Source organism: Silene latifolia, chromosome 9 (assembly GCF_048544455.1).
Source record: "Silene latifolia isolate original U9 population chromosome 9, ASM4854445v1, whole genome shotgun sequence".
In the NCBI taxonomy this organism is placed as follows: Eukaryota; Viridiplantae; Streptophyta; class Magnoliopsida; order Caryophyllales; family Caryophyllaceae; genus Silene; species Silene latifolia.
The window spans coordinates 28,480,081-28,507,511 of NC_133534.1; the positions used below are offsets into that span (position 1 = coordinate 28,480,081).

The 27,431-nt window shown below is 37.5% G+C and overlaps 4 protein-coding genes across 7 annotated transcripts; 3 read left to right on the plus strand and 1 right to left on the minus strand.

The window, feature by feature from the left end:
• On the minus strand, positions 1-3,194 carry LOC141600795 (uncharacterized). Its single transcript, XM_074421044.1, has 9 exons — positions 3,039-3,194; positions 2,696-2,966; positions 1,514-1,588; positions 1,324-1,396; positions 888-1,060; positions 635-723; positions 369-548; positions 231-284; positions 1-156 (listed from the first exon to the last, which is right to left on the minus strand). The coding sequence occupies exons 1-9, from the start codon at positions 3,192-3,194 to the stop codon at positions 1-3; spliced, it is 1,227 nt and encodes a 408-aa protein (XP_074277145.1).
• An 8,876-nt stretch (positions 3,195-12,070) lies between these two features.
• On the plus strand, positions 12,071-14,322 carry LOC141599475 (7-deoxyloganetin glucosyltransferase-like). The gene is made up of 2 exons (XM_074419496.1): positions 12,071-13,005; positions 13,191-14,322. The coding sequence occupies exons 1-2, from the start codon at positions 12,501-12,503 to the stop codon at positions 14,141-14,143; spliced, it is 1,458 nt and encodes a 485-aa protein (XP_074275597.1). The 5' UTR covers positions 12,071-12,500; the 3' UTR covers positions 14,144-14,322.
• A 102-nt stretch (positions 14,323-14,424) lies between these two features.
• On the plus strand, positions 14,425-17,526 carry LOC141599474 (7-deoxyloganetin glucosyltransferase-like). 3 transcript variants are annotated; one of them, XM_074419494.1, is made up of 4 exons: positions 14,425-14,595; positions 14,724-14,859; positions 15,482-15,826; positions 16,480-17,526. In XM_074419494.1, exons 2-4 carry the CDS (start codon positions 14,781-14,783, stop codon positions 17,427-17,429), a joined length of 1,374 nt encoding a protein of 457 aa, XP_074275595.1. In that variant the 5' UTR covers positions 14,425-14,595; positions 14,724-14,780; the 3' UTR covers positions 17,430-17,526. The 3 variants fall into 3 exon arrangements, with proteins under 3 accessions (XP_074275595.1, XP_074275593.1, XP_074275594.1); XM_074419492.1 differs by having other exon boundaries at positions 14,425-14,859; positions 15,056-15,826; XM_074419493.1 differs by lacking the exons at positions 14,425-14,595; positions 14,724-14,859 and having other exon boundaries at positions 14,866-15,826.
• Positions 17,527-22,482: 4,956 nt separating this feature from the next.
• Positions 22,483-27,418, plus strand: LOC141599478 (uncharacterized). 2 transcript variants are annotated; one of them, XM_074419500.1, is made up of 5 exons: positions 22,486-23,278; positions 24,251-24,370; positions 24,474-24,609; positions 24,690-26,210; positions 26,832-27,418. In XM_074419500.1, exons 2-5 carry the CDS (start codon positions 24,354-24,356, stop codon positions 27,237-27,239), a joined length of 2,082 nt encoding a protein of 693 aa, XP_074275601.1. In that variant the 5' UTR covers positions 22,486-23,278; positions 24,251-24,353; the 3' UTR covers positions 27,240-27,418. The 2 variants fall into 2 exon arrangements, with proteins under 2 accessions (XP_074275600.1, XP_074275601.1); XM_074419499.1 differs by lacking the exon at positions 24,251-24,370 and having other exon boundaries at positions 22,483-23,278.
• The last annotated feature ends 13 nt before the right edge of the window (positions 27,419-27,431 follow it).

Genomic DNA, 27,431 nt, shown 5'->3' on the forward strand with positions numbered 1-27,431 from the left:
TTAGAACTCCATAGGCTGCTTGCCCATCTTAATATCCTTCAGTTTTGTTGCAGATGATTTGTCGGATGCTTCAGCCATCTCCACTACACCTTTCTGTGGCGTGATATCTTGAGAATTCAGCACAGGTTCGGACTCAACTATCTCTCTCATTTGCTCCTAACAAAAAAAAAATGGTTACTGAAAAAGCCATTAGTATCAAAAAAAAAAATTCCAGTTAAAATTCAATTTACCATCATTGAGTCGGATCTCGATGTGTCCCTTGTCGGAGTTGAAATAGCTTGTTCCTAAAAGAGAGGACGATATTTAATAGTAAAACGAAACAAAAAAATATAACGTGTGTATTTATTAGTCATTAATTGATGTCATACCTTTCTTGCGTTATTCATGGCATCCCACTTAGCAATTGTTCTTGGATCATCACATAAACTGATCACCCCAAATGAGTTTGATTTTTGCTCAATGTTATACAAATCAGTAACTCTTATTTTTGCCACAAATGTCCTGTCAAGTAGAGGCCTGAAATCTGAGGGAGGGACGACACTGTACATCTGAAACGATATGTAAACATTAATCAGTAACATTATAACTTGGTTTCATATTTTTGCAAATTGTATTTAAATGAGTTTAAAGTTACCTCATCTTCGTCAAGGATTGCTTGTGCTGTTTTCCCAAGCAAATCAACCATAACATCATCCCAAATAACGAATTCAACCAAATCTGGATCTTCATATGTAACAAAAAACTTAACTTGAAACCTTGGAATTGGTGATAACACCCCCAAACCCTTCATTGTGCAATTATAATTAATTTTTTCCTTGTCACAATACCACAACCCATCCTCCCCTTGCTTCACTTTTGATCTGCATTCTTTGCATGAGTAGTAGTACCACTATTACCAGATCTATCTAACTCAATAATCTTGGCCATTGTGACATATGCCTCTCCTTTGGTTAAATTTGATATCTCTGATAAAGTTTTGATGTTTACACTTGCGAGGATGGGAGGATGGTACCCAGCAGTTTCTGGAGCCTCAAAGACGGGTTCATCATCATCTGAAAAACTGGTAAGAAAAATGGCTTAATTAATTTAAGCTGAAATGGGAAAGTAAAAAAAATTTAAACTCAAAGAGTTTCTGGACTATATTTGGACTGTTTCATTTTGTATATTTTTCTGGACGTTTCTCGACTGCTTCATTTTGTGGACGGTTTTTGGACTTTTCATGTTGTGCATTTTTCTGGTCAATAACTATGAATGCACTTATTATTGCCCTAAAGACAATCACATCATATTAAACGGATTTAGTTGTCATAACTATTGTTGAACATGTTCACCTCGTTCATATCTGGATTAACCAATATCATTGTTGCACCCCATGTTGATGTAATGTTAACTTCCCCTGCATAGTAGAAAATAATAAGTGAATTTTTTTCCAACATTTTTTTTCTTATACTTTGTATGTAATCAAAGTGTTTGTATTGCTGAAATTGGTTTTTGAATGACCAGAATTTTATACCTTCATAAACAGAACGTTTCACGAATAGCATAACCAACGTTGGCTTTGGTTTGTTAATGAACTCTTGCTCGATTTCTGAAATTTGCTGAACGCAGTCCCCAAACAATGAGCAGCACAAGTTTTGGTTCCTGAAAAAACAGTTTGTAATGATTATGTTGTTATGGTGTTAAGTTTAGTATATCGTTTATAGAATATTGTGAACTTACAGATTATTGCCCAAAACAATAGTCCTCCTTCTCTTGCCATGGCTGTCTCTGTAACACCCCGGCCCAAACCAGGTCGGGAGCGGTTACTTATGATAGCTCACCAGGCTGTGTACATAGCCCACAGATCAACACGGGTCCTTTATAGCGCATTTTGTCCTCACTCATGCGCATCCCGGAAACCTTCCCAGGAGGTCACCCATCCTAAGACTACTTCCAGTCAAGCACGCTTAACTTTGGAGTTCTTTCGCATGGATGACCATAAAAGAAAGTGCACTTTGTTGATATGAGTAGTACTTCAAATCCCTTTAAGCACTAGTCATTTAAGCCTATCACCGGACCTCTTCAATTAACATGGGGTGTTACAGTCACCCCCACTTGAAGAACGCAACGTCCTCGTTGCGCCTGGGAGCATAACCGCTAACCCAGAATCCTCCCCCGCTAGGTGTGTGATCACAATGGAGCGTATAACCACTGCCTCCAAGAGCGTATAACAACTGCCTCCGATCACCACACGGTCGCAGGGTTGCTATGATACCACTTGTAACACCCCGGCCCAAACCGGGTCGGGAGCGGTTACTTATGATAGCTCACCAGGCTGTGTACATAGCCCACAGATCAACACGGGTCCTTTATAGCACATTTTGTCATCACTCATGCGCATCCCGGAAACCTTCCCAGGAGGTCACCCATCCTAAGACTACTTCCAGTCAAGCACGCTTAACTTTGGAGTTCTTTCGCATGGATGACCATAAAAGAAAGTGCACTTTGTTGATATGAGTAGTACTTCAAATCCCTTTAAGCACTAGTCATTTAAGCCTATCACTGGACCTCTTCAATTAACATGGGGTGTTACAGTCTCTTATTGGATAAACGTGCTCCAACCTTCCAATTACGTCTGACCCAGAATTTTTGACTCTTGTTAGTTAACATTTATGGTGCATATATGAAAAATAAATTCTAGGCCATTGTTGCTTACCAATATAAAGTCTATTCGGCATTGCACCAAAGACCACCTCATTGAAAGTGTAAAAAGCATGGGTAGAAAGTGGAATATCTACATTAGGAATGGGTACCACCCTAGTGTTGTACTCGAACCAAATCTTGCACGGGTGAATTGTTGCCATGTCAAGTCCCACTCGGTTTGATGATACACTGAACCTTCTGATTTTGTATGTGCTCCCTTCATTAAGGTGCTCTAAGAAAAGGCGAGTCAGCCTCTGGTTGATTGATGCCTGAATTGTGTCTCCCTGCATTCATTCATATTAGTTAATAACTCGTTACAATAATTTGAAAATTGCCACAGGAAAAAGGAGACTTACATTTTCGTCAATTAGGATGAGTTCTACCCCTTTCACTTCCTTAGGATTTGTCTCCGACTTTTTGTACCACAATCTCATAACCCGAACAGTTAGTTGCTCCGTCCTTGCTGTTTCTTTGGTGATGCTCGAAATTGGAATACTCTGGATGTGTGTCATAATCTCAAGGTTTTGATTATCTTTGCAATATTGAGTTTTTGTGACATACTCTGAATGTTTGCAATCCTATATATAAGAAAATATAACCTCTTACTAAACCCTAAATCCCCCACTACTACCATTACCCCTCAACTCCACTTCTTTGAAACTGCTGTAACTGCTGCCATGCCATATTTAACTGCATATGCCTTTATCTCAGAATAAGCTGATTATTTGAATTTAATGTAGTTTCGGATTTCATGGTTGGACGGTCCAAGTGTATTTATCATGATGATAATAACGTTGCCTATCATTCGTACTTGTAGAAGTAGAAATTACTCGGTAGCCTATCATAGTCATCTTCCGAATTCGGAGTGCGAGCTGATAGTTAAATTGCCAGAATTTTTGCTCCAAGTACATAAATCCTCGATGATGAACGGCTTTCTATACAGATCTGAGAGGATTATTTTTTAAAAAAATAACATATTTTAAAGTGTTTCGACTTATCTTATCGTGTTTTTATTATTTAAAAAATATTAAAATGCACGCGGTGCCCTTGAAGTTTCGAATTTTGCCCGAAATACCCAATTTTTTGTTCCGGAAAACTTTAAGCGGCTATAGCTCGTGTCCACGAATTCAGAAAGTGATAATTTTTTTTTTCAAATCGATCATCTTTCCGAGAACTACGATTTGAAAAAAAAAATTGTCGTATTTGGATTCCGTGGCTAGGAGTTTTTGTACGTCAAAGTTTTTTTTACCGTACAAACTTTGAGTGACCATATCTCTTGGTCACGAATTCCAAACACGACAATTTTTTTTTTCAAGTCGTAGGTCTCGAAACGATAATCAATTTGAAAAAAAAAACCGTTACTTTCTGAGCTTGTAAACACGAGTTATAGCCTCTTAAAGATTTCCGGATCAAAAAATTGGGTATTTCGGGCAAAATATCAAAGTTCAAGGGCACCGCGTGCATTTTCCGTAAAAATTTTATTAAATCTTTTTTAATAACTTGTAAATTAAATGAAGACTATATTAACCCGGTTTCCTATCATCGTCACCTACCAATTTCGGTGTGCGCGGCTGATAGTTCAGATGTCGAGTTTTATATTCCAAGTACATATGCCTTCGTTATTGATATTTTAAAAAAAAAAAATTTGCACCCTGTATTTTTAAAAAATTATGTTGTGATTTTGTTACTGCATGGTAAAATTATTTATAACAAAAATACATGTTATTCATTTTGTAAATCATTCCCGATGTATGTTCGATCCGTATATAAGTGTAATTCCTTTCTGAAATTATGTAATTTTATTGTGTAATTTTGTTTTAAAAATTATGTAATTCAATTACGTTTACTCGCTTTTGTAATTAATTCTGCGTAAATGTTATTCATTTTCTTTACACGGAATGTATAAAATTTTATCATAATATTAATTCGAAGAAGTATTCCATAAGATGATTTTATATAATTTGTTGCGAGACGGATTTTAGCGCATGTTTTAAAAAACGGATTTCTGAATAATTAAATACGTTGCACACACATGGGTCCCACCATAACCTGGATTTTCAAAAAAAAATTGCATTAATGACGTGGCGCGTTGTACAATGAGTATTGTCTTCTGAATTTATATAGATAAGATAAGTATTAAATTTATTTATTTTGACAGGTTTATAACATATAATTTGTCACTTATGCATTAAAATTTTTTAAAATAAAAGTAAAAGCTAGACTATGCTTAAAAGAATTTGTTTTTACTTCTTCAAAATTGATTGTTTGGCCTAACTTGTGCTTATTCAATGGTAAATCACTTCTAAAACTCGGGCCAGATAGCACCTAAGTCAATTCCAGTAGCATTGCCAGGTAGAGGTGGCAATTATTGACACGACACGAACCCCACACGAAGTTTGCGGGTTAGGGTTAAGACTTCGTGACCTATTTAAGTAATTGGGTTGACACGGACACGACGCAAAATTTAAATGGGTCGGGTTAGGGTTGAGCTCTTTTGACACGAACCTCACATGAATAACCTGTTTATTTAAAAGTGTCATAATATATTTGGGTTAAATCAATAATCCAAGCAAACCACTTAAAAATATGCATTTTCGTTCGTCATTTTTGAGATAATAGAGGTATAAAGCTTAGTTTAGTTTATTGGGCTAAATGAGTTAAGCGAGTTAAAAGTTACCTGTTAAAAGATAATCGGGTTAAACAAGTCGGGTTGGGTTATGGAAAAAATAAATGGGTTGGGTTAAGGTTGAGACAAATGACCCATTTATGTAATTGGGTTGGGCTAGGGTTAAGATCGTAGTGACCCGTTTAAAGTTGACACGAACACGACACGATATGATCTGTTAGCTAGGTCTATTGACAAGCTCTACATCTCTTCAAAGTTTTGATATGAAATTAGTATGTTTTGAGAAACTGAAGGGAAGATGTAATCCATGCCAAAAATTCAACATATTTCCGACGTTGCTTTGTATTCGTTATAACTTGTAAGTAACTCGAATTGAGGCATTTCATTGTAATATTATTATTAGGGTTTTTTGATAGATGATATCACGTATAATCCAAATTTTAGCAACTGTTACAAAAGTAATATTTTTTTAAAAAACTACTACCAATATTGTTGGTTCGAATTATAACTAACTACCACATGACCACGAACCTCCGATTTGCGCATGAAAAGACAAGAATATCCATATTTTACACTCCCCTCACTCATACCATTCATTTACCCAAACATATCCCTTATTTAACCTAAATATTTAACTTCACTATGATTCAACCTAAACCTAAATTACATCCCAATCAAATTGGGGAATCTGAAAATCATCTCAATCTTCTAAACTTCTTCCCCATATTGAATCCCAGATTTGGGTTTACACTTAATCTAAATCCCCAATTAGTTCCAATCCTAGTTACGTTTTAAGTTCTTCCTCAAATTCCACTCTTTTGAGTGAGTCGTTTTTAATTTCATTGTTTGTTGGATTAACCTTTCTTATTGTTTAATTTCAATGTTTTAACCACATTGTTTATTAGGTTGCATCTTTGTCTTATTGTTATATTTTTAAAGCCTTTTGATTTCCTAAAGAAGATAGAATAATTAATCGAACTTGAAAAATAATAGATGAAATAAGAAATGAGAATTGGAACAATGGAGGAGAGAGAGTAAGAGGGTGAGAATGAGAATTAAAATTGATGAACTTGAAAATTAATGGAGGTGTTCATGAATGAGTTAGAAGTAGGGTTGTTAATGAGACGAGACAGCTCGCGAGCTACTCGAGATCGGCTCGGTCAAAGCTCGGCTCGGGCTCGGGCTCGGCTCGAGAGCTTAACGAGTCAAGCCGAGCAAAGGCTGGCTCGACTCGAAAAGCTCGCGAGTGGCTCGAACTTGTGTGATTACATAACATATTGCTCATATTTTATAAAAATATTTTATCATGATTATATTTTTGTATCACATATATCAAATGTCTTGTTGATTTGCCAAATATTTTTACATATAACCTATGAGCCTTGGTATTGAAAAAATCGAAACAAAAAAAATAAGAAAATAAACAGTTTTATATAGACTCAATTTGGGCTCGAGTTTGGCTCGAGTTCGTGTTAAAGCTCGCAAGCTTTATAACGAGCACATTTTTTTCAAGCTCGGATAAGCTCGAGATCGGCTCGAACACGAGTTTTTGTACTTGAGCACAAGCCGAGCAATGCCAAGCTCGGGCTCGGTTCGGCTCGTTAACACCCCTAGTTAGAAGAACATATAATGATATAAGGGAGGGGTAGGGACAACAATGAAAGTAAAAATACAAATGATAATTTGAAATGGATAGCTGGGATCTTCTCTTTTTCTTTCCTTTTCCAGTTGTGGTAGTTAGTTTTAATCTGATCCATCGATATTGATATTAGTTTTTAAAGAAATACTCCCTCCCATTCACAATAAACCTCCCTATTTCCTTTTTCGGTTATTCACAATAACCTCCCTATTTCCTTTTTTGGTAAGTGTTTGTGTGGTCCAAATTTAATTGTATGGTGGGGTAGTGTATTTGTGTGGTCCAAATTTAATTATATGGTGGGGTAGTGTGTTTCCTTAATTTTTGTGCCAAAATGAAATGGGAGGTTTATTGTGAATGGGAGGGAGTATAACTTTGGTAGCAGTTGGTAAAATTTGGATTATACGTGATAGCAGTTATAAAAAAACTCTTATTATTATGACTATTTTTTATGTAAAATAACCACGCGTTTTACCAAATTGATATCAAACTAGTACGATTTTTGTGTTAGTTTTAGATTAAAGAAAACGTAGCGGACTTAAAGTGTTTTGGTGTTTTTTGTATGATAGATGCACGAAAAATAAAAGGGATGTGAATTAGTTGTGAAAATCTTGCAAGACCCCCAACTAAAAGTAGAATATGACGTGAACAACTCTCCTCCCCCGCAAGGAACTCGAAACTGAACACGAATGAGTTGTATGGCTCTCACCTCGCAAGGATTGAGTCCCACTCAAATCTCTACCTCGCGAGGAGGAAATAAAGAACTTATAACCCGCAAGCAATAAGCACACAACAAGAGAAACTCTTGTATTAATTCTCAAACTCCTATTTATACTAAATAGATAACTTAGAGACTCCTAAAAACTGATTAGGAAATAACTTCCTATGTTCGACTCTTACCATAACACAACTTGCCTTATTTCTACTTGTTAAGATTATGAAATAAAAAATAAGGAAATAACTGTCTAAAGTTTATTATCTGGAATAAGGAAAACTGAAATTATGAAACTAAATTATAGAGCAAGTCCATAATCGACTTTGAATTTCGTCAACAACAGCTTTCTTCGTTTCTCCATACTATCATTTTCATTTGACTATTATCATTTTCACTTGAGTTGAGCACATTTTGAATCTTTCAAAATATTTGGGATACATTTCGATTTCATTTTCATTAATGCTCCCGCATCAATTTTTTCTATTGAAAACTCCTAAATTAGAATATAAAATAAAAAATTTCGAAATTCATAGTGATCAAACTATATTTTACCGAAAAAAGTATCAATAAAAATTATGACGTAGTTGGTTGGTGAGTGAGTAGGTCGGATACATTCTAAATTTTCATCTAATAGAGTTTGATACGAGTCTAAATTTCCACCAATAAGGCGGATACAAATATGAAAACTTTACCCGCTATAGGTGGTGAGGCAAATATGAGTATGAGTATGTTTTGGTTGGTACGGGTGTGGGGAGCCTACATCCACTACCTCCCCGCCCTAATAACATCCCTACTCCCGATAAGTGTGCTCAAATTTATCGACCCCGTCTCCCGCGTTTACGAGATGTGAGATGTATTTCCTCTGTCTCGGTCATTTGTTGTCCTTTTTCATTTTAGGGTGTCTCAGTCATTTATTGTTCTTTTTATTTTAAGAATGAATTTGATGAGTAATTTAATCATTCACACTCAATTTATTTCACTTGTCATTTAGTAATTGGCCAAGTCCCTTTTTCTTGTTCTTTGTGCCAAAACTAAAAAACAACAAATGACCGAGACGGAGGGAGTTTATGAATTTTACTGAAAGGTTTACTACCTATGGCAGGGACATGGCGAATACGATGATTGTTCAGAGTAAGCCATGAAAATGTTCTCAGATGCTAAAATGTCATAACTCATAAGTCCCAACACAGGTAATTAATCATTTGCTCAAATTGTTTTTTTCCTAATTGAGGGTAGTTTCATGTAATCTTAGATCTTAGATTATTAATTCTCTTTCATTCCCTTTCTTTTATATTTTTGGTTGTGATTATGGCACTCTTAGCTAATGCTTCCTGAAAAATTGGAATTCTGCACTACCCTTTTGTCCCTAAGTATGATACTCTCGTGATATGAATTGATTTTAGCCAACTTATGATTTTTTTAGAAAGTATTTGGATTATCTGTAATATTGTTTAATTTAGCCAAAGTTTCAATCTTTTCAATTATTTTGGCTGTTCAATCAACTATTGGTGATTTAAATTGAACTAGGTTTTTGTTTGGAATTGATATGATTTAAAACAACCTGTAATTGTTGTTATTACTTCTGCCAAAACATATGATTAAATTTGAAAAACATACTGTAATTATGAATTGTTCGCTCACATGGTCTACTATACGCCATCCGTCTCAATCATTTATTTTTTTATTTTTTTAATCTTTTTTAAGGGGTATTTTATTATTATAATCAAAGGTAAACATATGATTGGGACGGAGGAAGCAATATATGTTAGCAAGATATACATTAGCTGAAGGTGAGATTAATATCGGAGCATCTGTAGTATATCTGGGCATCTGGCATGTTTGTCCGGATTTGTTGATATGATTTTGAGTGATTATACACTCTTGAGTCTTGACACATTTCTTATTATCATGGGCCGTTCCTAAACAATCTTATTGTGTTTTCTACATAAGTGTAAGAATGTGGACATCCCCGACTCTGCTCTACCTCGCCGTAAGGCAGTCTTCCAGGCAATGGGTATTATTGTTGTCGCGTGGTTGAAACTGCTACTTACTGTGTTATGATTTTACCTTGCTGGACCACATAGGTAGATGAATGGTTCATTTCCCTGGAAACTTTTGCATGATAGATATTTTACTAGGAGGAGAAGTTTACTATAAACTTGCTTGGTGCTCTTTGTTTCTATGCATTTGGTCTGCTTCAAAAAATTTATCGGGACAAAACTAAGTACGTACTAGATTTAGGCTGCTCTTTTTTTTGTGGCTGTAGACGAACCACTCATCGTAAGCTAGTCAAGAACAGGACCACTCTCTAGGCCAAACTTTCATTTTCTTATCACAAACTCCTATTGGTAGTCTCACGAGTGAACCAAATTTAGTACCACCCTCTTATAAGATTGTTATTCGATTCCACAAGGGATTTTAAATTACATTTGAAACAACATTAGAGTAATAATATTAAGTGGCATTATTTCATTTTCCTAAAGTATCGATTAGTGATGGAATCTAAGCATCATGTTGTTTGTATTCCTGCTGCAGCGCAAGGCCACATAAACGCAATGTTCAAACTAGCAAAGCTACTCCATTATAGAGGCTTTTACATTACCTTTATGTAATTAGTAATGACCCCGTTAAATGTTTTAAAAACTGTGGTGATCCATTCGGGGATGGTGAGCAGTTGTTGAGTAGGTATGAGACGATGCGGTTGGGTTAGCTGGGATGAGTCACCACGATGCAGTCTTAGAGTCTTCCGTTGTTTTTGGACTAGCTGTTTAATATTTTGATTTGAGGACATTTGTATTTACTTTTACCAGTTTTGGAGTTGGACATGTACTCACTTTAAACCTATTTAAGTATGTTTCTTTATTGTCATTTGATTATCATTGCCTCGGGTAACCGAGATGGTGACGACCTCATACCTTTAGTGGTCCTGGTTGGGCACTTGGAGTATAGGGGTGTCACAGAATCCTTCAAAATATTTGGCACACATTTCCACTTCATTTTTATTGTACCCTAATGCTCCCGCATCAATTTTTTCTATTGAAAAATCCTAAATTAGAATATAAAATAAAAAATTTCGAAATTCATAGTGATAAAACTACATTTTACCGAAATAAGTATCAATAAAAATTATGACGCAGTTGGTTGGTGAGTAAGTAGGTCGGATACGAGTCTAACTTTTCACCTAATAGAGTGGATACGAGTCTAAATTTCCACCCAATAGCGTGGGTACGGATATAAAAACTTTTACCCGTTATAGGTGGTGAGGCGAATACGAATACGAGTATGAATATGTTTTGGTTGGTACGGGTGTGGGGAGCCTACATCCACTAGCTCCCCGCCCTAAAAACATCCCTACTCCCGATAAGCGTGCTCAAATTTATCGACCCCGTCTCTAGCGTTTATGAGATGTCAGATGTATATGAATTTTACTGAAAGGTTTACTACCTATGGCAGGGACATGGCGAATACGATGATTGTTCAGAGTAAGCCATGAAAATGTTCTCAGATGCTAAAAAAGAATCCATGCATTCAAATGTCATAACTCATAAGTCCCAACACAGGTAATTAATCATTTGCTCAAATTGTTTTTTTCCTAATTGGAGGTAGTTTCATGTAATCTTAGATCTTAGATTATTAATTCACTTTCATTCCCTTTCTTGATTATGGCACTCTTAGCTAATGCTTCCTGAAAAATTGGAATTCTGCACTACCCTTTTGTCCCTAAGCATGATACTCTCGTGATATGAATTGATTTTATCCAACTTATGATTTTTTTAGAAAGTATTTGGATTATCTGTAATATTGTTTAATTTAGCCAAAGTTTCAATCTTTTCAATTATTTTGGCTGTTCAATCAACTATTGGTGATTTAAATTGAACTAGGTTTTTGTTTGGAATTGATATGATTTAAAACAACCTGTAATTGTTGTTATTACTTCTGCCAAAACATATGATTAAATTTGAAAAACATACTGTAATTATGAATTGTTCGCTCACATGGTCTACTATACTCCATCCGTCTCAATCATTTATTTTTTTATTTTTTTAATCTTTTTTAAGGGGTATTTTATTATTATAATCAAAGGTAAACATATGATTGGGACGGAGGAAGCAATATATGTTAGCAAGATATACATTAGCTGAAGGTGAGATTAATATCGGAGCATCTGTAGTATATCTGGCATGTTTGTCCGGATTTGTTGATATGATTTTGGGTGATTATACACTCTTGAGTCTTGACACATTTCTTATTATCATGGGCCGTTCCTAAACAATCTTATTGTGTTTTCTACATAAGTGTAAGAATGTGGACATCCCCGACTCTGCTCTACCTCGCCGTAAGGCAGTCTTCTAGGCAATGGGTATTATTGTTGTCCCATGGTTGAAACTGCTACTTACTGTGTTATGATTTTACCTTGCTGGACCACATAGGTAGATGAATGGTTCATTTCCCTGGAAACTTTTGCATGATAGATATTTTACTAGGAGGAGAAGTTTACTATAAACTTGCTTGGTGCTCTTTGTTTCTATGCATTTGGTCTGCTTCAAAAAATTTATCGGGACAAAACTAAGTACGTACTAGATTTAGGCTGCTCTTTTTTTTGTGGCTGTAGACGAACCACTCATCGTAAGCTAGTCAAGAACAGGACCACTCTCTAGGCCAAACTTTCATTTTCTTATCACAAACTCCTATTGGTAGTCTCACGAGTGAACCAAATTTAGTACCACCCTCTTATAAGATTGTTATTCGATTCCACAAGGGATTTTAAATTACATTTGAAACAACATTAGAGTAATAATATTAAGTGGCGTTATTTCATTTTCCTAAAGTATCGATTAGTGATGGAATCTAAGCATCATGTTGTTTGTATTCCTGCTGCAGCCCAAGGCCACATAAACGCAATGTTCAAACTAGCAAAGCTACTCCATTATAGAGGCTTTTACATTACCTTTGTGCACACTGAGTTCAATTATAGCAGACTAGTCAATTCCCTGGCCTCAGATTCTCTCTCTCTTCACAACCTAGAAAATTTTCGTTTTGAAACTATTCCCGATGGTCTGTCTCCAGACAACAAGCGTGGCGTAAACGACCTCCCTGAATTGGTTACTGCAATGTTCAGCTTAGAATCAAAGAAGGCACTTAGGTCGCTCTTGTTGAAGCTTCGTGCTTCTTCTGATGTGCCTCCTATAACTTGTATGATTGTAGACGCTCACATGAACATTACATATGAGCTCAGTAAAGAGTTGGGTATCCCAGTTTTGCTTTTCTACACTACAAGTGCTTGTGCTTTCCTAGGATTTTTGCATTTTGACGAACTTGTTAAAAGAGGCCTTTCTCCATTAAAAGGTATCTGAAAAGTTCTATCTTTTAACCTTTTCATCAACAAATGGTTCTAGATAGTCATATATGTATTTTTTCGCATGACACAATAAATTTTGTATGAAATAATTTCAGACAAATGTTTCCATTAGTTTTTTGAGGTTGTCTTAAAGAGCAACTTCCGAGTACTAAATTTACATTTTTGTTGGCAGATGAAAGCTACTTAACCAATGGATTCCTTGACACGCCAGTCGGCTGGATTCCCGGCCTAAAAAATGAGGCCAAGTTAAAGCACCTCCCTTCATTTTTGAGAACAGCAGATCCACAGGATTTTATGTTCAACTACAGCATCAAGGTATCGAGTCAAGCTATAATTGCTGGTAACATTATCCTGAACACATTTGATGATCTAGAAGGCGAAGTTCTACGAGGTATTAAAACCAAGATACCAAATCTATTTACCATTGGCCCTTTATCATTGCTCTGCCATCAAGCCAATTTACTAAACTTTGGTTCAAATTTATGGATGGAAGACACAAATTGCTTAGAATGGTTGGATAAAAGAAGTCCAAAATCTGTGATTTATGTAAACTATGGAAGCCTAACTATATTAACCTCGGAACAACTCGAGGAGTTTGCTTGGGGACTAGCTAAAAGTAAGCAAAATTTCTTGTGGGTGATCCGGAATGATTTGGTCGATGGCAAATCCGGGTTTTTGTCTAAGGAGTATATGGAGGCGATCAAGGAAAGGGGTTTGGTTTCAGGTTGGTGTCCACAAGAGAAGGTGCTTAAGCACCCGGCTATCGGAGCTTTCTTGACTCATTGTGGGTGGAATTCGACCCTGGAAAGCATGGGTGAAGGAGTACCTATGATATGTTGGCCATTTTTCGGAGACCAACAAACAAATTGCTACTATGCTTGTGATGATTGGGGAGTCGGGGTGGAAATTGGGGAGGGTGAGGTCAAAAGGTGTCGAGTTGAAGAGTTTGTGAGAGAGGTGATGGAGGGTGAGAAGGGGAAAGAAATGAGGGAGAAAGCTTTGGAATGGAAGAAGAAAGCCGAGGAGGCTACTAGACGTGGTGGTTCGTCTTATAATAACTTTGAAGACTTGGTTAAGTGGATCACAGTCATCACACAGAAGAAGAATAGTGGCCATTCTTGTTAGGATGGTCTAAGAGGTTCCCTGTTTTGTGTTAAATGTAAATAGTGCTTTTCTCAAAGGAACATTTAAGTCATTCATATATATAGTCACAAATACCGATCTTTTATACTTTATTTGTTTCGTTGTATTGAGTTTCATTATAAATTGGAAGTCACAGTTTATAAATTCTTCTTGTTTATTGATTCGCAAGTCTTATTAATTTTTGCATGTTATTTTGTGCATTCAAGTTTTTTTGTGAATAGTTTGTTAGGGGAAGAATTCCAGCATCTCACTGTCTTGGAGACACTTGAGAGCATCTCGTTATCTTGGACTCACTAGAGATATTCTAGTATCCTGAACTGTCTCAGAATTATTTGAGAACAGGAAAGCCGTCATTCCATGGGTATTCTTTCTTGAGAATCGCTGATCCATGTAACTGAGGAATCTATCGATTATGGAGACTCGGGTTATTCAGGGTTTGAGCTCTCCCATACTCGTTGACATTGAATTTTGGGAGAATAAATTTATATATTACATTTCAGTGAATAAATGATTACTCAGCTCCCCTTGACTCGGTGGTTCCCTGTTTTGTGTTAAATGGCAGGAACGTAGGATTGTCTGCGTAAATCGTAAGCATAATGAGCCGTATTCCTCTTTGACGATGACTGTTCCAAGGAAGCCATGGAAATCGACTGAGGTGGATCAAAGGCCGTGCATTGAACTTTCCTTAGTTTCCCCAGGTAAGCGTTTGCTCAACGCGCATCCAGTTTTTTAGTTATTGTTGTCGTGAATTGGTGTTTTGATAAAGATACACAATCATATATGATTCATATACAATCTTCTGCCTTAATGGACCACCTAGATAGATGAATGATTCAATGCCATCCATGGAAACTTAAGTATTATAAATTTGCTTGGTGCTCTTTTTTTCAACAGGATATTGTGCATGCCAACTTATTCCTGACCATAAACTTATCCTGATCTGTTGATTGTCCCACGAGTGAACTAAAATTAACTACCACATTTTCATATTTTGGATGTTTCTTCCCATGTGATATATTAAACTGCATTTGATCTGGTGGCCGTGTTTCATTTATGCAAATACGAAGGAACGTTAAGCTCCGCTTGAGAAGAAAGTGCTTGATTTGAGTAACACTAGGTGAGGACGTCATCTCATTTTCCTACACGAGTTGTTAGTCATGGAGCTTAGGAAGCATCATGTTGTTTGTATTCCTGCTCCGGCCCAAGGCCACATAAACCCGATGTTCAAATTAGCAAAGCTACTCCATCATAGGGGTTTTCAAATCACCTTTGTCCACACTGAGTTTAATTTTACCAGACTAACCAATTCCGTGGCCTCAGATTCTCCTTCTCTTCACAACCTTAACAGTTTTCGTTTTGAGACAATACCGGATGATTTGCCCCCGGAGAACAAGCGTGGCATACTCGACCTCCCTGCATTGTGTCTTGCATTGTCGGGTCCAGGACCGAAGGCGGCACTTAGGTCACTCTTGCTCAAGCTTCTTGTTCCATCTGATGTGCCTCCAGTAACTTGTATCATTGCAGATGCTCACATGTACTTTACTTATGAGCTCAGTAAGGAGCTGGGCATCCCGATTATGCTTCTCTACACTTCTAGTGCTTGTTCTGTCCTCGGATATTTGCATTATGACGAACTTGTTAAAAGAGGCCTTTTTCCACTGAAAGGTACTCCCTCCTATTCACCGGGTTCTTTACGTTTTCCTGTTTTGGTAATGTTCAATAGATTCTTTAAGTTTCCTTTTTTGGGTCTAAATGAATGGTTAAAACAACAAACATAATCTTTAAAAGTCACATGCATGTAAGGTCCTAAAAATACGCACAAAAAGCAAATGTAAAGAATCTGATGAATGTGAGGGAGTATCTAATCATTTATGTCGTCAACCTTTTTTTATCATAACGGACAGGGTTAGTATACTTTTGGGTTGCTCGAGTTGGTTGGGGGTCATGATTAAATTCAGTCCAAGTTTTTTTGGGTTCCAAATCACTTATGAGTCGTTTCAATACTTTCATATTGGGTTAATTTTTGGTCGGGTTGTTTCAAGTTAGGCTCATTCGGGTTTAAGCTTGCTTCAGAATTGTACTTTTGGGGTTCATGTCCGGATTGGATAGAATCAGCGTGCGCTGGCTAGAGTATTGTTTGAGTAAATTTTTTTCATACAAGATGTGTATTAAACCAGTTATGTTACCTTTAGTCAAATTTGTTAACATCAGGAGATGTAATTCTTTCCTTTCGCGCAAAATTTTTGCAGTTGATTTATGTAGCTCTTCGAGAATAGAATTGATTACAAGCACTAAATTCTAACTATTCTTTTTGGCAGATGAATGCAACTTAACTGATGGATTCCTGGACACACCAATCGACTGGATTCCCGGGTTCAAAAGTGGGAACAAATTGAAGCACCTTCCTGCATTTTTAAGAACAACAGATCCAAATGATGTTATGTTCAACTACAACATCGAGACAGCAAGTCGCGCTGTTGATGCCGGGAGCATAATCTTGAACACATTCGACGATCTAGAAGGAGAATTATTAGAAGGGATCAAAACCAAGATACCAAATATATGCACCATTGGCCCTTTATCATTGTTCTGCAAACAAAATGGTTGCGACATACAAAAATTTGGATCAAGTTTATGGAAAGAAGAAACAAATTGTCTTGAATGGTTAGATAAAAGAAGTCCAAAATCCGTGGTTTACGTAAACTATGGAAGCTTAACTACATTAACCTCGGAACAACTCGAGGAGTTCGCTTGGGGACTAGCTAATAGTAAGCAACATTTCTTGTGGGTGATTAGGAATGATGCAGTCGATGGTGACTCCGACTTTTTGTCGAAGGAGTTTATGGAAGAAATCAAGGAAAGGGGTTTGGTTTCGGGATGGTGCCCACAAGAAAAGGTGCTTAAGCACCCGGCTATCAGAGCTTTCTTGACGCATTGTGGGTGGAATTCGACTATTGAAAGCATTTCTGAAGGGGTGCCTATGATATGTTGGCCATTTTTCGCAGACCAACAGACAAATTGCTTCTACGCTTGTGATGATTGGGGGGTCGGGGCGGAGATTGGGGAAGGTGCGGTTAAGAGAGGCAGAGTTGAAGAAGTTGTGAGGGTAGTGATGGAAGGTGAGAAAGGGGAAGAAATGAGGAAGAAAGCTTTGGAATGGAAGAAGAAAGCAGAGGAGGCTACTAAACTTGGTGGTTCATCTTATAATAATTTTGAGCAATTAGTTAAGAAGATCATTGACAAGAGCAGTGTAAATTCTCTATCTTAAGTCCGAGTATCTTTAATACGTGTGTTAAGGTCACATTTTCGAAAAATCGTTGTTAAAAGTTCTTGTTATGTTCAATCACTTCAATTGTCCAATGGAATTGCTGTAAAAAAAAAAAAAAAAAAAAAAAAAAAAAAAAAAAAAAAAATTGTTCAATGGAATTACTGTTCTAGTTAATTGATTGATCTTAGCTACTCGTAGCTAAATATCACACATCAACAATTTACATATATCGCAAACAAGTAGTATCTTATTTACGAATTGTAAGACTACTCCGTGTATAATTTAGAATTAACGATCTTACATAGTGATTCTATTTCTATTGATAAATTAGTTTTATAGCATATGTAATAAGTGAGAATTAGCTATTTATGTAAGAAGATTCACTTTCGCTATTAGCTCAGGTGAGTTCTCTTAACCAAGCCACTATGAGTCACTAACCCATTCTTCGATAGGCACCCAATTAGAAATAAAAGGTAAATAAATAAATATGTCTGAGGGACTATGTCACATTATCAATTATTCAAAGAAAGATTAGAATATGATTTTAAAATTAGTTTTTATAATTTTGGAAATGATAACAATTGTGTAGGCTAAAGTAGGGCCGAAAATCGGTCCAAGACCGGACCGAACGGACCAAACCGGATTTCGGACCGAAAATCGAAAATAAAAATTTAGTGGACCGAAGACTGGACCTAAAACTTTCGGTCTTGGACCGGACTAAACCCGAAACATTTGTTCTGGTCCGGTCTTGGACCGAAATGGACCTAAAATTAGTTTTTTTCACCATTTCATATACGATAATTACATTTTAATTCCGCTAAATAAAATGCATTTAAATAATTAGACGGCTCTTTTTATGAAAATCAATTACAACACTAATTTATAATGTCTTTTGAAGATAAAAGATTAATGTGAATCATAATATTTTAATGTTGCGTCGTTAAAAACATGAAATTTGGTCAATTTGGTCCTGACCTAAATTAAACGGTCTTGGACCGGACCGGACCGAACACCAAACCTTGAAAAAATGAGGACCGGGAACCGCACCAAAATAATTCGATCCGGGTATGATCCAGACCAAATGATCCGGTCCAATCTATTTTTCCGATCCGGACCTAAATTTAACAACCCCTAGGCTAAAGTATTTAAAATTTCAATCCATGAAAACATAAATTTATTAATTAAATCTTCACATAATGAAGATAAACTTTAGAGGAAAAGTACAACTAAAAATTAAATCAATTGTGTGCAAGGGTGAAGTATGGTGGTTAAAACTTGGGTGAAATTTTCAGGAGAGTCAAGTTCAAGCCTCTCCAGGAGTAAAATTTTGTGGAACATTCTTGGCCTGAGTCCATATGTAATAGATTTTAAGTCTGGTTTACCTGGTCTACGTGGTTTGCAGGTTATCACGTACACCCAAGGGTTTACTCAGTGCACACCAAAAGTAGCAGTTGCGGCTTACCTCGTCGCCAAAAAATAAAAATAAACAATTAAATCAATTCTTTAAGACATATAATTAAAGGTGGCAATTATTGACACGACCCGAAAACACGACACGAACCCGACACGAAGTTAGCGGGTTAGGGTCAAGACATTGTGACCCATTTAAGTAATTGGGTTGACACGGACACGACACGAAAATTAAATGGGTCGGGTTAGGGTTGAGCTATTTGGACACGAACACGACACGAATAACCCGCTTATTTAAAAGTGTCATGATATATTTGGGTTGAATCAATAATCAAACCAAACAATTTAAAAATAAGTATTTTCATTCCTCATTTTTAAGATATTAGGCTTATAAAGCTTAGTTTATTTTATTGGTTTATTGGGTTAAACGGGTTAAGCAGGTTAAAAATGACCCGCTAAAAGATAAATGGGTTAAACATGACCTGCTAAAAGATAAATGGGTTAAACAGGTCGGGTTGGGTTATAGAAAAATTAAATGGGTTGGGTTAGGGTTGAGATAAATGACCCATTTATGTAATTGGGTCGGGTTAGGGTTGGGGTAGTGATGACCCGTTTAAAGTTGACACGAACACGAACACGACACGACTTGATCTGTTTGCCAGGTCTACATATAATAATAGACCAATATTGAGTCCTCAATAAACTCGATAACACCCTCTCTAAAACTTATAAAAAATTTCAACACAAATTTTCATTTAAGACAGGTATAACGGGGTAAGTATCATACATAAAACAAGAGTAGAATACACTGAGAATAGCAAAAGATCCAATTCATGGATTATACAACCAGTTGTATATGTTGTATGGTGTAGAATTTGAGCTTTGTGATAAAGTATCCGAACTTTATGTTAAATAATATGAGCTTTATTAGAAAGTATTGCACTCATTCAATTAAACATTAAAAACATGAATTTTGAATTAGTTCAGGAAAAATACATACAAGCTCGGATTCTTATACCTTATTTGTACAATGCTAATGGTATAATTGGATGTATAATCCTATTTGTGCAAAAGATGTGTCTCAACTCTTATCTGTTTTTTTTTTTTTTTTTTTTTGGACAACGATAAACTGATATGAATAAAAGAAAGTCGACATAACAATTAGTTACATATTACCCATTTTCAAATGGGTTGACACGGAAAAACTCTAAACTACACGACATCCAATTACTCAAACTAAACGTGGAACTAGACCAAAGAGAACCAATTAGACGACATTTCTTGAATGGTGGGAATTAATCATCGAACTGAATCGGGTATTCTTCGCACCTTTTGGTCTTCTTTACGACAGTAGAAGTCTTGGTGTACCTGCAAAAAGAAGATAAACGGGTGACAGAAACTGGAGCTCTTTTCTTCAAATTAATAGTGGGTCGAGCCACTTGACGACGAAAAATGGAATGGTTGTCTTTATGACAGACTTGCGCACCCGAATGCATCCTAACTGCCTCAAATGTGAACTGGACAATAGAGATTTTACTAGCATAAGAAGAGTCTGAAGAAAGGCGTTTCTTCTTATCTGTTCGGACAAAGCATTCCTCCTGAGCCAACTCTTCTTCCTCAGAAAGAGTGTGAGGTTTCAGATGACAAACCTCCTCTTGCAGAGGACCAAAGATGGGAACTGTTGTCTCCATTGAAGTGGGAACTGCTGCATCCCATGACATATCGTCATGGAGAGTCCCCGGCTGGATAGAAGTTTTGTGAGTGAGGGGGCGAACCCTCAAGACTGCCCCAGATCTGGGGCGATAAACTCTACATTTTCCCCGAGCATTAAGGTATTGTAAGCATGGGCCGAGAGTTGTAGCTTCTTGTGGGGGAACTTTTTGTTGGTGAACACTATATGGGATTGCTCTGAAGGAGAAGCAATGGAAAGGGAAATAAAGGAAGGAGCACTATCATTACTACCTTTAGCTTCATTACTACCTTTGGCGTCAACTGGCGATAACGGGCAATTACCTTTAGCTTCATTACTACCTTTGGCGTCAACTGGCAACAACGGGCAATTATCAGTCGCACAATCCATCACCTCAGAACTAGTGACCAAATCAACGTGCTCACCATCGAGAGCAGCAGTTGGCGAATTATTTAACCTGCATGAATAATCCTCCACCACACAAGGAACAAATTCATCGACAACTTCAGGACTAAAAACATGACTCTTACCCCTCTTATTTATGGCCAAGGGGTCGAATTGTAAAGCGACCCGCTTTCCATTAAGATTGATGGCTAATTGGTCAACCAAAGAAAGGAGCTCGAGGTTGACATCCTTATTGCTCGGGTCAATTCTCAAAGCAGACTCGAAGTCTTCAAGAGCTTTAGTTAAAGAATTCAAATGCTTGGACGCTAAGCCTCTACGATATAGGGCTTTAACATTAGATGGTTCAAAAGTTAAGACGAAGGTGCAGTACAATAAAACCTTAGTGTAATTCGAAAGCTTGAACTCACAAAAAGCTAAATTTAGGATAGTGGAGAAGGCAAGGGAGGAAGCTATAGGCTGATCGGATAAGGGTGGAAGGCCAAGAAAACATAGAAAGTTGAGAGCTAACTTGTAGTGAAGGCCAGCTGAAGTTATATTACCTTCCTTAAAGAGGGTTACCCCTATCTTTTAGCAGATTAACAGCAGGAATGGATGCCCCCCCAATTCCATGATCCACTTAGCAAAAACTTCATCTTCAGCACCATTATCATTGACAGAATTAAATCACAAAGATTGAAAAGGATAAATTGGTAATCCATGGAAGGAAAAGACTACTACGACCAATCCATCCCCATACCACCGACACAAGCAAACCATCGACTCAGGGACTTGATCATGGGACACGAACGATATCACATACCAGCAGACAAAGAAAACCTCCGACCGACAACCAAACATAACAATATTTGGATACCCGAAGGAAAAAAAAAGCAACACTCATCCAGAAGATATGAATTGTAGAAATCAAAAGTCCCGATTAATAGAAGCCAAACCAGTACCATTTTTAAATAAACAGTACCGGAACTGATTGAAAGAAAGTAGAAACTGTAAATTGCAGGTTTGAGACACTTCTAGGAGCAAATCAAAAGTCCCAATTAGAAAACTGCAATTTCCATCAACGGGCTGCATATTTCTTTGAGAAAGGGCAATTGTTTTTGAAAATTCTTGTGAGAAATTGAGAATTGCAGCATCAGTTGATCAAACAATAATAAATCAGAATCTGAGATTACTAGTAAAAACATAATAAAGAAAGGACAGGATTAGAATACACCTTAGATAAACATAAGGAGGAGCGATCAATCGATAAAAGCCCTAAACTCGGACATACCAAGTCGAAACAAGTCGAAGGGAGGAGAAAACCCATGATCAAGCAAAAGGAGCCGCCGAAGATCGGCCACAAAGCAGCCACATTTCCGGCGGAGCCGGAGGGGAGCAGGGGTGGATGAAGGAGATGGCGGCGGTAGTAGGCAAGAAAACTCTTTATCTATTGAAACATCAAAATTTAGGTAGATTAGGGCGGTACCAAAACTCGGTACTATCCAAACCTCAAAGACGACGTTATCTCATTCTCCAAGTGAAAATAAAAGAAGAAAAGGGAAAAACAAACAAGGTAGCTATCTCCGAAAAGAGCGAAAAAGAGAAATGACATGACATAAAATAGTCACTCTCTCACTCAAAATTCCACCCTCCTCTCCAGGTGTCCACTTCCACCCACATCACACCACCTGGCACACACAACCACCGCAACCATGGCGATCACCACCGCAAACCACCACCACAACCACCATATCCTCCTTCCAACCTCCGTAGACATGTCCACCCTCTCTTTCTCCGAACTCCACTCTCTTTCTCTCCTCTCCAACTCCTCCTTATCCCTCCCATCTCTCTCCTCAATCACCACCACCACCATTACCGCAACAACCACCACATCCTCCACCTCTTTCACTTCCACCGCCGCAGCCGCCCCTCACCACCGCCACCGCCACCACGCCACCTCTACAACGCCCGAACCGGACCGGTCCGAGTCCCTCTCCATTGTCCACTTCCTCAAACGCTACCTCCGCCACCGCAACCAAAACCAAACCGAAATTAAAAGCGAAAGCGAAAGCGTAAGAGCCGTGGAGATTGTGAACCAGAATGGTGTGGTGGTTGACTTGGCGGCGTTGGAGGAGAGAGATGATCCGTTTGCCGAAGATTTCGGCCGGATGTTTGGCCGGAGGGAGAAGGAGGAGGAATTGCTGGAGGTTTTGGCGGGAATTGATGGGAATTGGTGTAGTACGAGGAAGAAGAGGAGAGTTGTTGACGCTTGTTTGTTAGGTGACGCGTTACCGGTTGGTTGGAAGGTTATTATTGCTCTGCGGCGTAAAGCCGGTAGTTTTTCGCCTTATTGTCGCCGTTATATCAGGTTCTCTGAGGCGTTCTTTCATGCTCAACGTTTTTCCTGCTCAATTTCGTTTTTGAAATTATGGCGTGAAATGTAAAATGTGTGTCGTTTGGATATTGAATTGAGCGATTTTGCGCAAACATTCTAGGTCTGTGTGATTGTTTTGTGAGATTGTTCGTAATTGAATTGAGCCATTTTGCGCAAACATTCTAGGCTTGTGTGATTGTTTTGTGAGACCGTTCTTCATTGAAAAGATGTTGTAGACATCATTTCAAGGCTGAATATGTAAACTTCTCGCAACGATTCCCTTAAAACCGATTTTTTGCACTTACAAATGATGCTTGCATGGGAAAATTTCAGGATTTTGATATAGCTGTCTATATTTTGGAAATACTACTTAGCATTTTTGGTGTAGATATTTGTACTAGGGGTATGGTTACCTGGTTCTAAGAATTCGCATACACGATTCAATAGCTTTGTTAAGACTGCATGCAGCCATGAGATGGTTAATCTTGATATTGAGGAACTCTTGAATTGAAGAGTGTGTTGAAGAGCTTTATTGACTTGGCTGTTGTTTCGATATGATATTAGGAGGGAATTTGATGGAGCAAGAGTGTTGTTCTTCCATTTTTTTTCCCTATACAAGAGCGAAATTTGCATCCCTCCCACTTTCCCTCCAGAGATATATTTCTCTGATTGTCCCACATTGATAATAAAGGAGATAGTTGCTCTATAAACCTAGGATTTACCAAACCATGACCAGAATGAAACCGCATTTTAGATTATAAAAGGCACTCTCATTTCTTTGTGGGTGTGGCACAGCCTCATGGTATAAATTTCACAGGTGTGCATTTATAATACGTGCTCTAATGCATCTGTTGACGTGTTGTTTGGTATGAAAAAAACAAATGTAGAGCCACTCGTGTTTGTTGGATCTTCTTAATCTTCTGGTGAATTTTATAATTCCTTGACTCGTCTGTTAAATGGCTGCAGTACGGTCGCTGTTGCCTTTTAGTTTGCACTGCACATATCATGCGATGGCTTTTCTTGGTGCAGTCAGATTTTGGTTATGTTAGAAAGAAATGTTTAATTATTGATGGTAGATCAAAATACGTAAGTGATATGAATTGGGAAAAAACAAATTATATAGTTGATCACTATTTCCTTTGGCTGTATGACTTCTCATTTAAAAATTACACTTATTTTTGTCTTATAGTCCAACTGGAGAACACCTATCGTCCTGCAAAGAGGTTTCTTCATATCTAAAATCTTACTTCGGGATTAATGATACTAAACTTCTGAGGGATAGTAGAGGAGATCTTCAACAGCTGGAGAGCTTGGATTTAAACAATGTAAGTTTGTGTCCTTCACTGTGTATGGTTCAATTTGCAAACTGCTATTTTAATGGATATGCAATACCAATGTTCAACAGTTGCCATGCTTAAATTCAATGGACGAAACTTCCATGTTGGATGTTTCTAACGCCACTACGTCAAATATGTATTTACCTATTGCCGCTCATGAGAAGGATGTCTCTGTTTCTAATGTTGAGAATCTACCAGATGTTCAAGTATCTGACGTTTATGAATGTCACACATGCAACATAAGTTTTGATGTAAAGGACAACTATATGCAACATGTGCTTTCCGCTCATGAAAGGACAACAAAGAAGTTCAGACTTGGTTCATCTGTAGGAAACAAAGTAACTATTAGAGATGGGAATTATGAATGTCAAAAATGCAATATTAGTTTCGACGTAAAAGATAGATATTTGGAGCACTTGCTATCGACTCACAAAACGAAACCAAAGAAACGCCGACTTTCTTCTTCTGTGATTGATGGAGTAATTATCAGAGATGGAAAGTATGAATGCCAGTTCTGCGATAAGATATTTGATGAAAGACGCCGATATATTGGCCATGTTGGAAATCATATAAAGGGCTCTATCAAGAGTACTAAAGGTTCACTTCTTCAAGTGCCTGGTGCTGCAAAAACACCCCGCCTGGATTGTTTGCCAACAGAGATTGATAGCCTGAAGAGGGATGCCTTGATAGAAATTGCGCAGAATTCTATTCAGGATGAGCCCCTTTCTGTGCCTGAGAAAGAACCTTCCTGTTTTAATATTATCGATAAACTTTGTATAGCTAGCAATGTTGGGAATGCCAACATTGTCCCTGAAAAGAACTCAAGCTTCTGTGGTGCTGAACTTGGCATAGGAAAGTCTGGAGGTGTAGGGAAAGCTTTGTCTTCGCAGTTAAATCCTTGCAGTGAGGTTAGTCAGACAAAAAATTCTTACCCCAGAGAAACAGGGAAGGACAATGGGAAAGATAAAACCTTGTTGGAAGAGTCTCTATCTCCATTTAACAAGGATAGACAGATATCGGTAGACATTGGAGATATCAATGGCTCACTGCCTTGCCTTACGAAAAATGAAATGGAAAAGGTCAGTTTTGAAGCTAGAGATGATTTTTCTATGGAATTCTTGTATTCATGTGATAGAATGAAAGGAAATACTATCAGTAATGGAGCTACCAATGGCCCGGTTTCTTGTCACAGTGATATTGAAGTTGAAAAATATGCTAGAGAAGATATAACTTCCTCAAAGTTAAAAACCTGTAACCAGGTGAGTGTGACTTTTGTGCCTGATGGTGAAACAAAGAAGCAATCATTTACGGAAAAGAATTCCACTAGTAACAGGGTGGTCATGTCAGCCTCTGCAAAAGATGGAGGTTCTCCTGAAGAATCTGACAGACTCAAGGTTAATTTCTTATCATACAATCAGAAACATTCTGATATGGATTCTGCTGCAGAAAATATTCAATCCACGTGCATGGAACACGAGCCTGAACTTACACAGAGCCATAATGACAGCGGTCTTGCTACTGTTGCTCGTACTTTTGGCTGTGCTGCATTGTTGAACTCTTCTTCACCATTTGATGAATTATTTGAAAAGGTAATTTCTAATGAGAATTGCCGTGTAATTTATAGTGAATCCTGACATTTAATCATGATTCTTGTGAGTAGTGAACTATGTTACTCTAATTCTTCATATTACTTCGTGTACTCCTGTCTAGTACTTGACCTTTGGACACGAGTATGACATTTGGACACATTAGTTTAGTTTTTAGGGAAAAATGTCATGGATTTTTCAAAATAATAGTAAAATTCGGGACTTGGACACGTACATGTGTCAGATCCTTCAAAAAGAGCCTGAGTAGCATAGCTCGTGAATATACACGGCTACACCGGGTTTACTCTTTTTATGAGTGATGTCAGACTATCTCCTCGTAACTTGCAGTGTTTCAGGTCGCCATACAGGCTCCTGCACGACTCTTGAAGGAATAGTAGTTGTCAATCAGTCATGGTCCTGGATTTCTTGTGGATACTAGGTGTCTATAATGCATGTCTAATTTTTCAGTATTTCTTTGACAAGAAAAATTAATTTTTCACTTTGCTATAACCTTTGTTTAGCTGAGCTCTTTGACTTGATTGGTCTGATGGTAGAAAAAAGCATAGATACTCTTGTTTGGAATAAATAAACCAAGTAATCCGATGTTCTTGCTGTCATGAGCAGGCTGGACAAAATATCTGCAGTCTCGATTCAAACCTTGAAAGTGGAAATGGATTTGAGTACATGAAGTTGGATGAGATAGAACCTCAGATGTACAAGTACAATGCAATGAATGATGAAGATTCCATTTTCCTTCCTGAAGTATCCATGGGTCTAGAAAATGATACAGGGTTTGACCTGGGGTTTGATGTCTCGGCTGCTTCTCAATCAGAATTTCCTGAACCAATTGCTAGTAGAACCACGACAATGATGACATGTGTCTGGTGTGGCTCAGAGTTTTCCCATGAAGTAATTGAGATGGACCCACAGCCAGATTCAGTTGGTTTCATGTGTCCAGATTGCAGGTCCAAGATCTCCCAACAATTCAATGATCTAGAAAGTAATTTCTCTGTAAATCCTCACTACTCTTAAGTGTTAACTTTATATATTCTCTTCTTCTGAATTTCTTACTGTGATTATCTGTATCATACTATCATTAGCATTAGGCGCTTGTAGGTAAGAATCTAACCTTGCTTTAGGTGCTTTTTTAGTCGTGCTGAATATTGGCTTTGATGTTGACTAATGAAAATGGGTGGTGCAAGTTTCATAGATACTACATGTCTT

Coding starts and splice junctions, on each gene's coding strand:
- LOC141600795 (XM_074421044.1), bottom strand. CDS start 3,194: ATGACACACATCCAGAGTATTCCAATTTCGAGCATCACCAAAGAAACA. Junction 2,967..3,038: donor TCATCCTAATTGACGAAAAT/GTAAGTCTCCTT, acceptor GAATGAATGCAG/GGAGACACAATTCAGGCATC. Junction 285..368: donor CCATGAATAACGCAAGAAAG/GTATGACATCAA, acceptor CCTCTCTTTTAG/GAACAAGCTATTTCAACTCC.
- LOC141599475 (XM_074419496.1), top strand. CDS start 12,501: ATGGAATCTAAGCATCATGTTGTTTGTATTCCTGCTGCAGCCCAAGGC. Junction 13,006..13,190: donor AGGCCTTTCTCCATTAAAAG/GTATCTGAAAAG, acceptor TTTTGTTGGCAG/ATGAAAGCTACTTAACCAAT.
- LOC141599474 (XM_074419492.1), top strand. CDS start 15,319: ATGGAGCTTAGGAAGCATCATGTTGTTTGTATTCCTGCTCCGGCCCAA. Junction 15,827..16,479: donor AGGCCTTTTTCCACTGAAAG/GTACTCCCTCCT, acceptor TCTTTTTGGCAG/ATGAATGCAACTTAACTGAT.
- LOC141599478 (XM_074419499.1), top strand. CDS start 22,623: ATGGCGATCACCACCGCAAACCACCACCACAACCACCATATCCTCCTT. Junction 23,279..24,473: donor TATTGTCGCCGTTATATCAG/GTTCTCTGAGGC, acceptor TTTGTCTTATAG/TCCAACTGGAGAACACCTAT. Junction 26,211..26,831: donor TTGATGAATTATTTGAAAAG/GTAATTTCTAAT, acceptor TGTCATGAGCAG/GCTGGACAAAATATCTGCAG.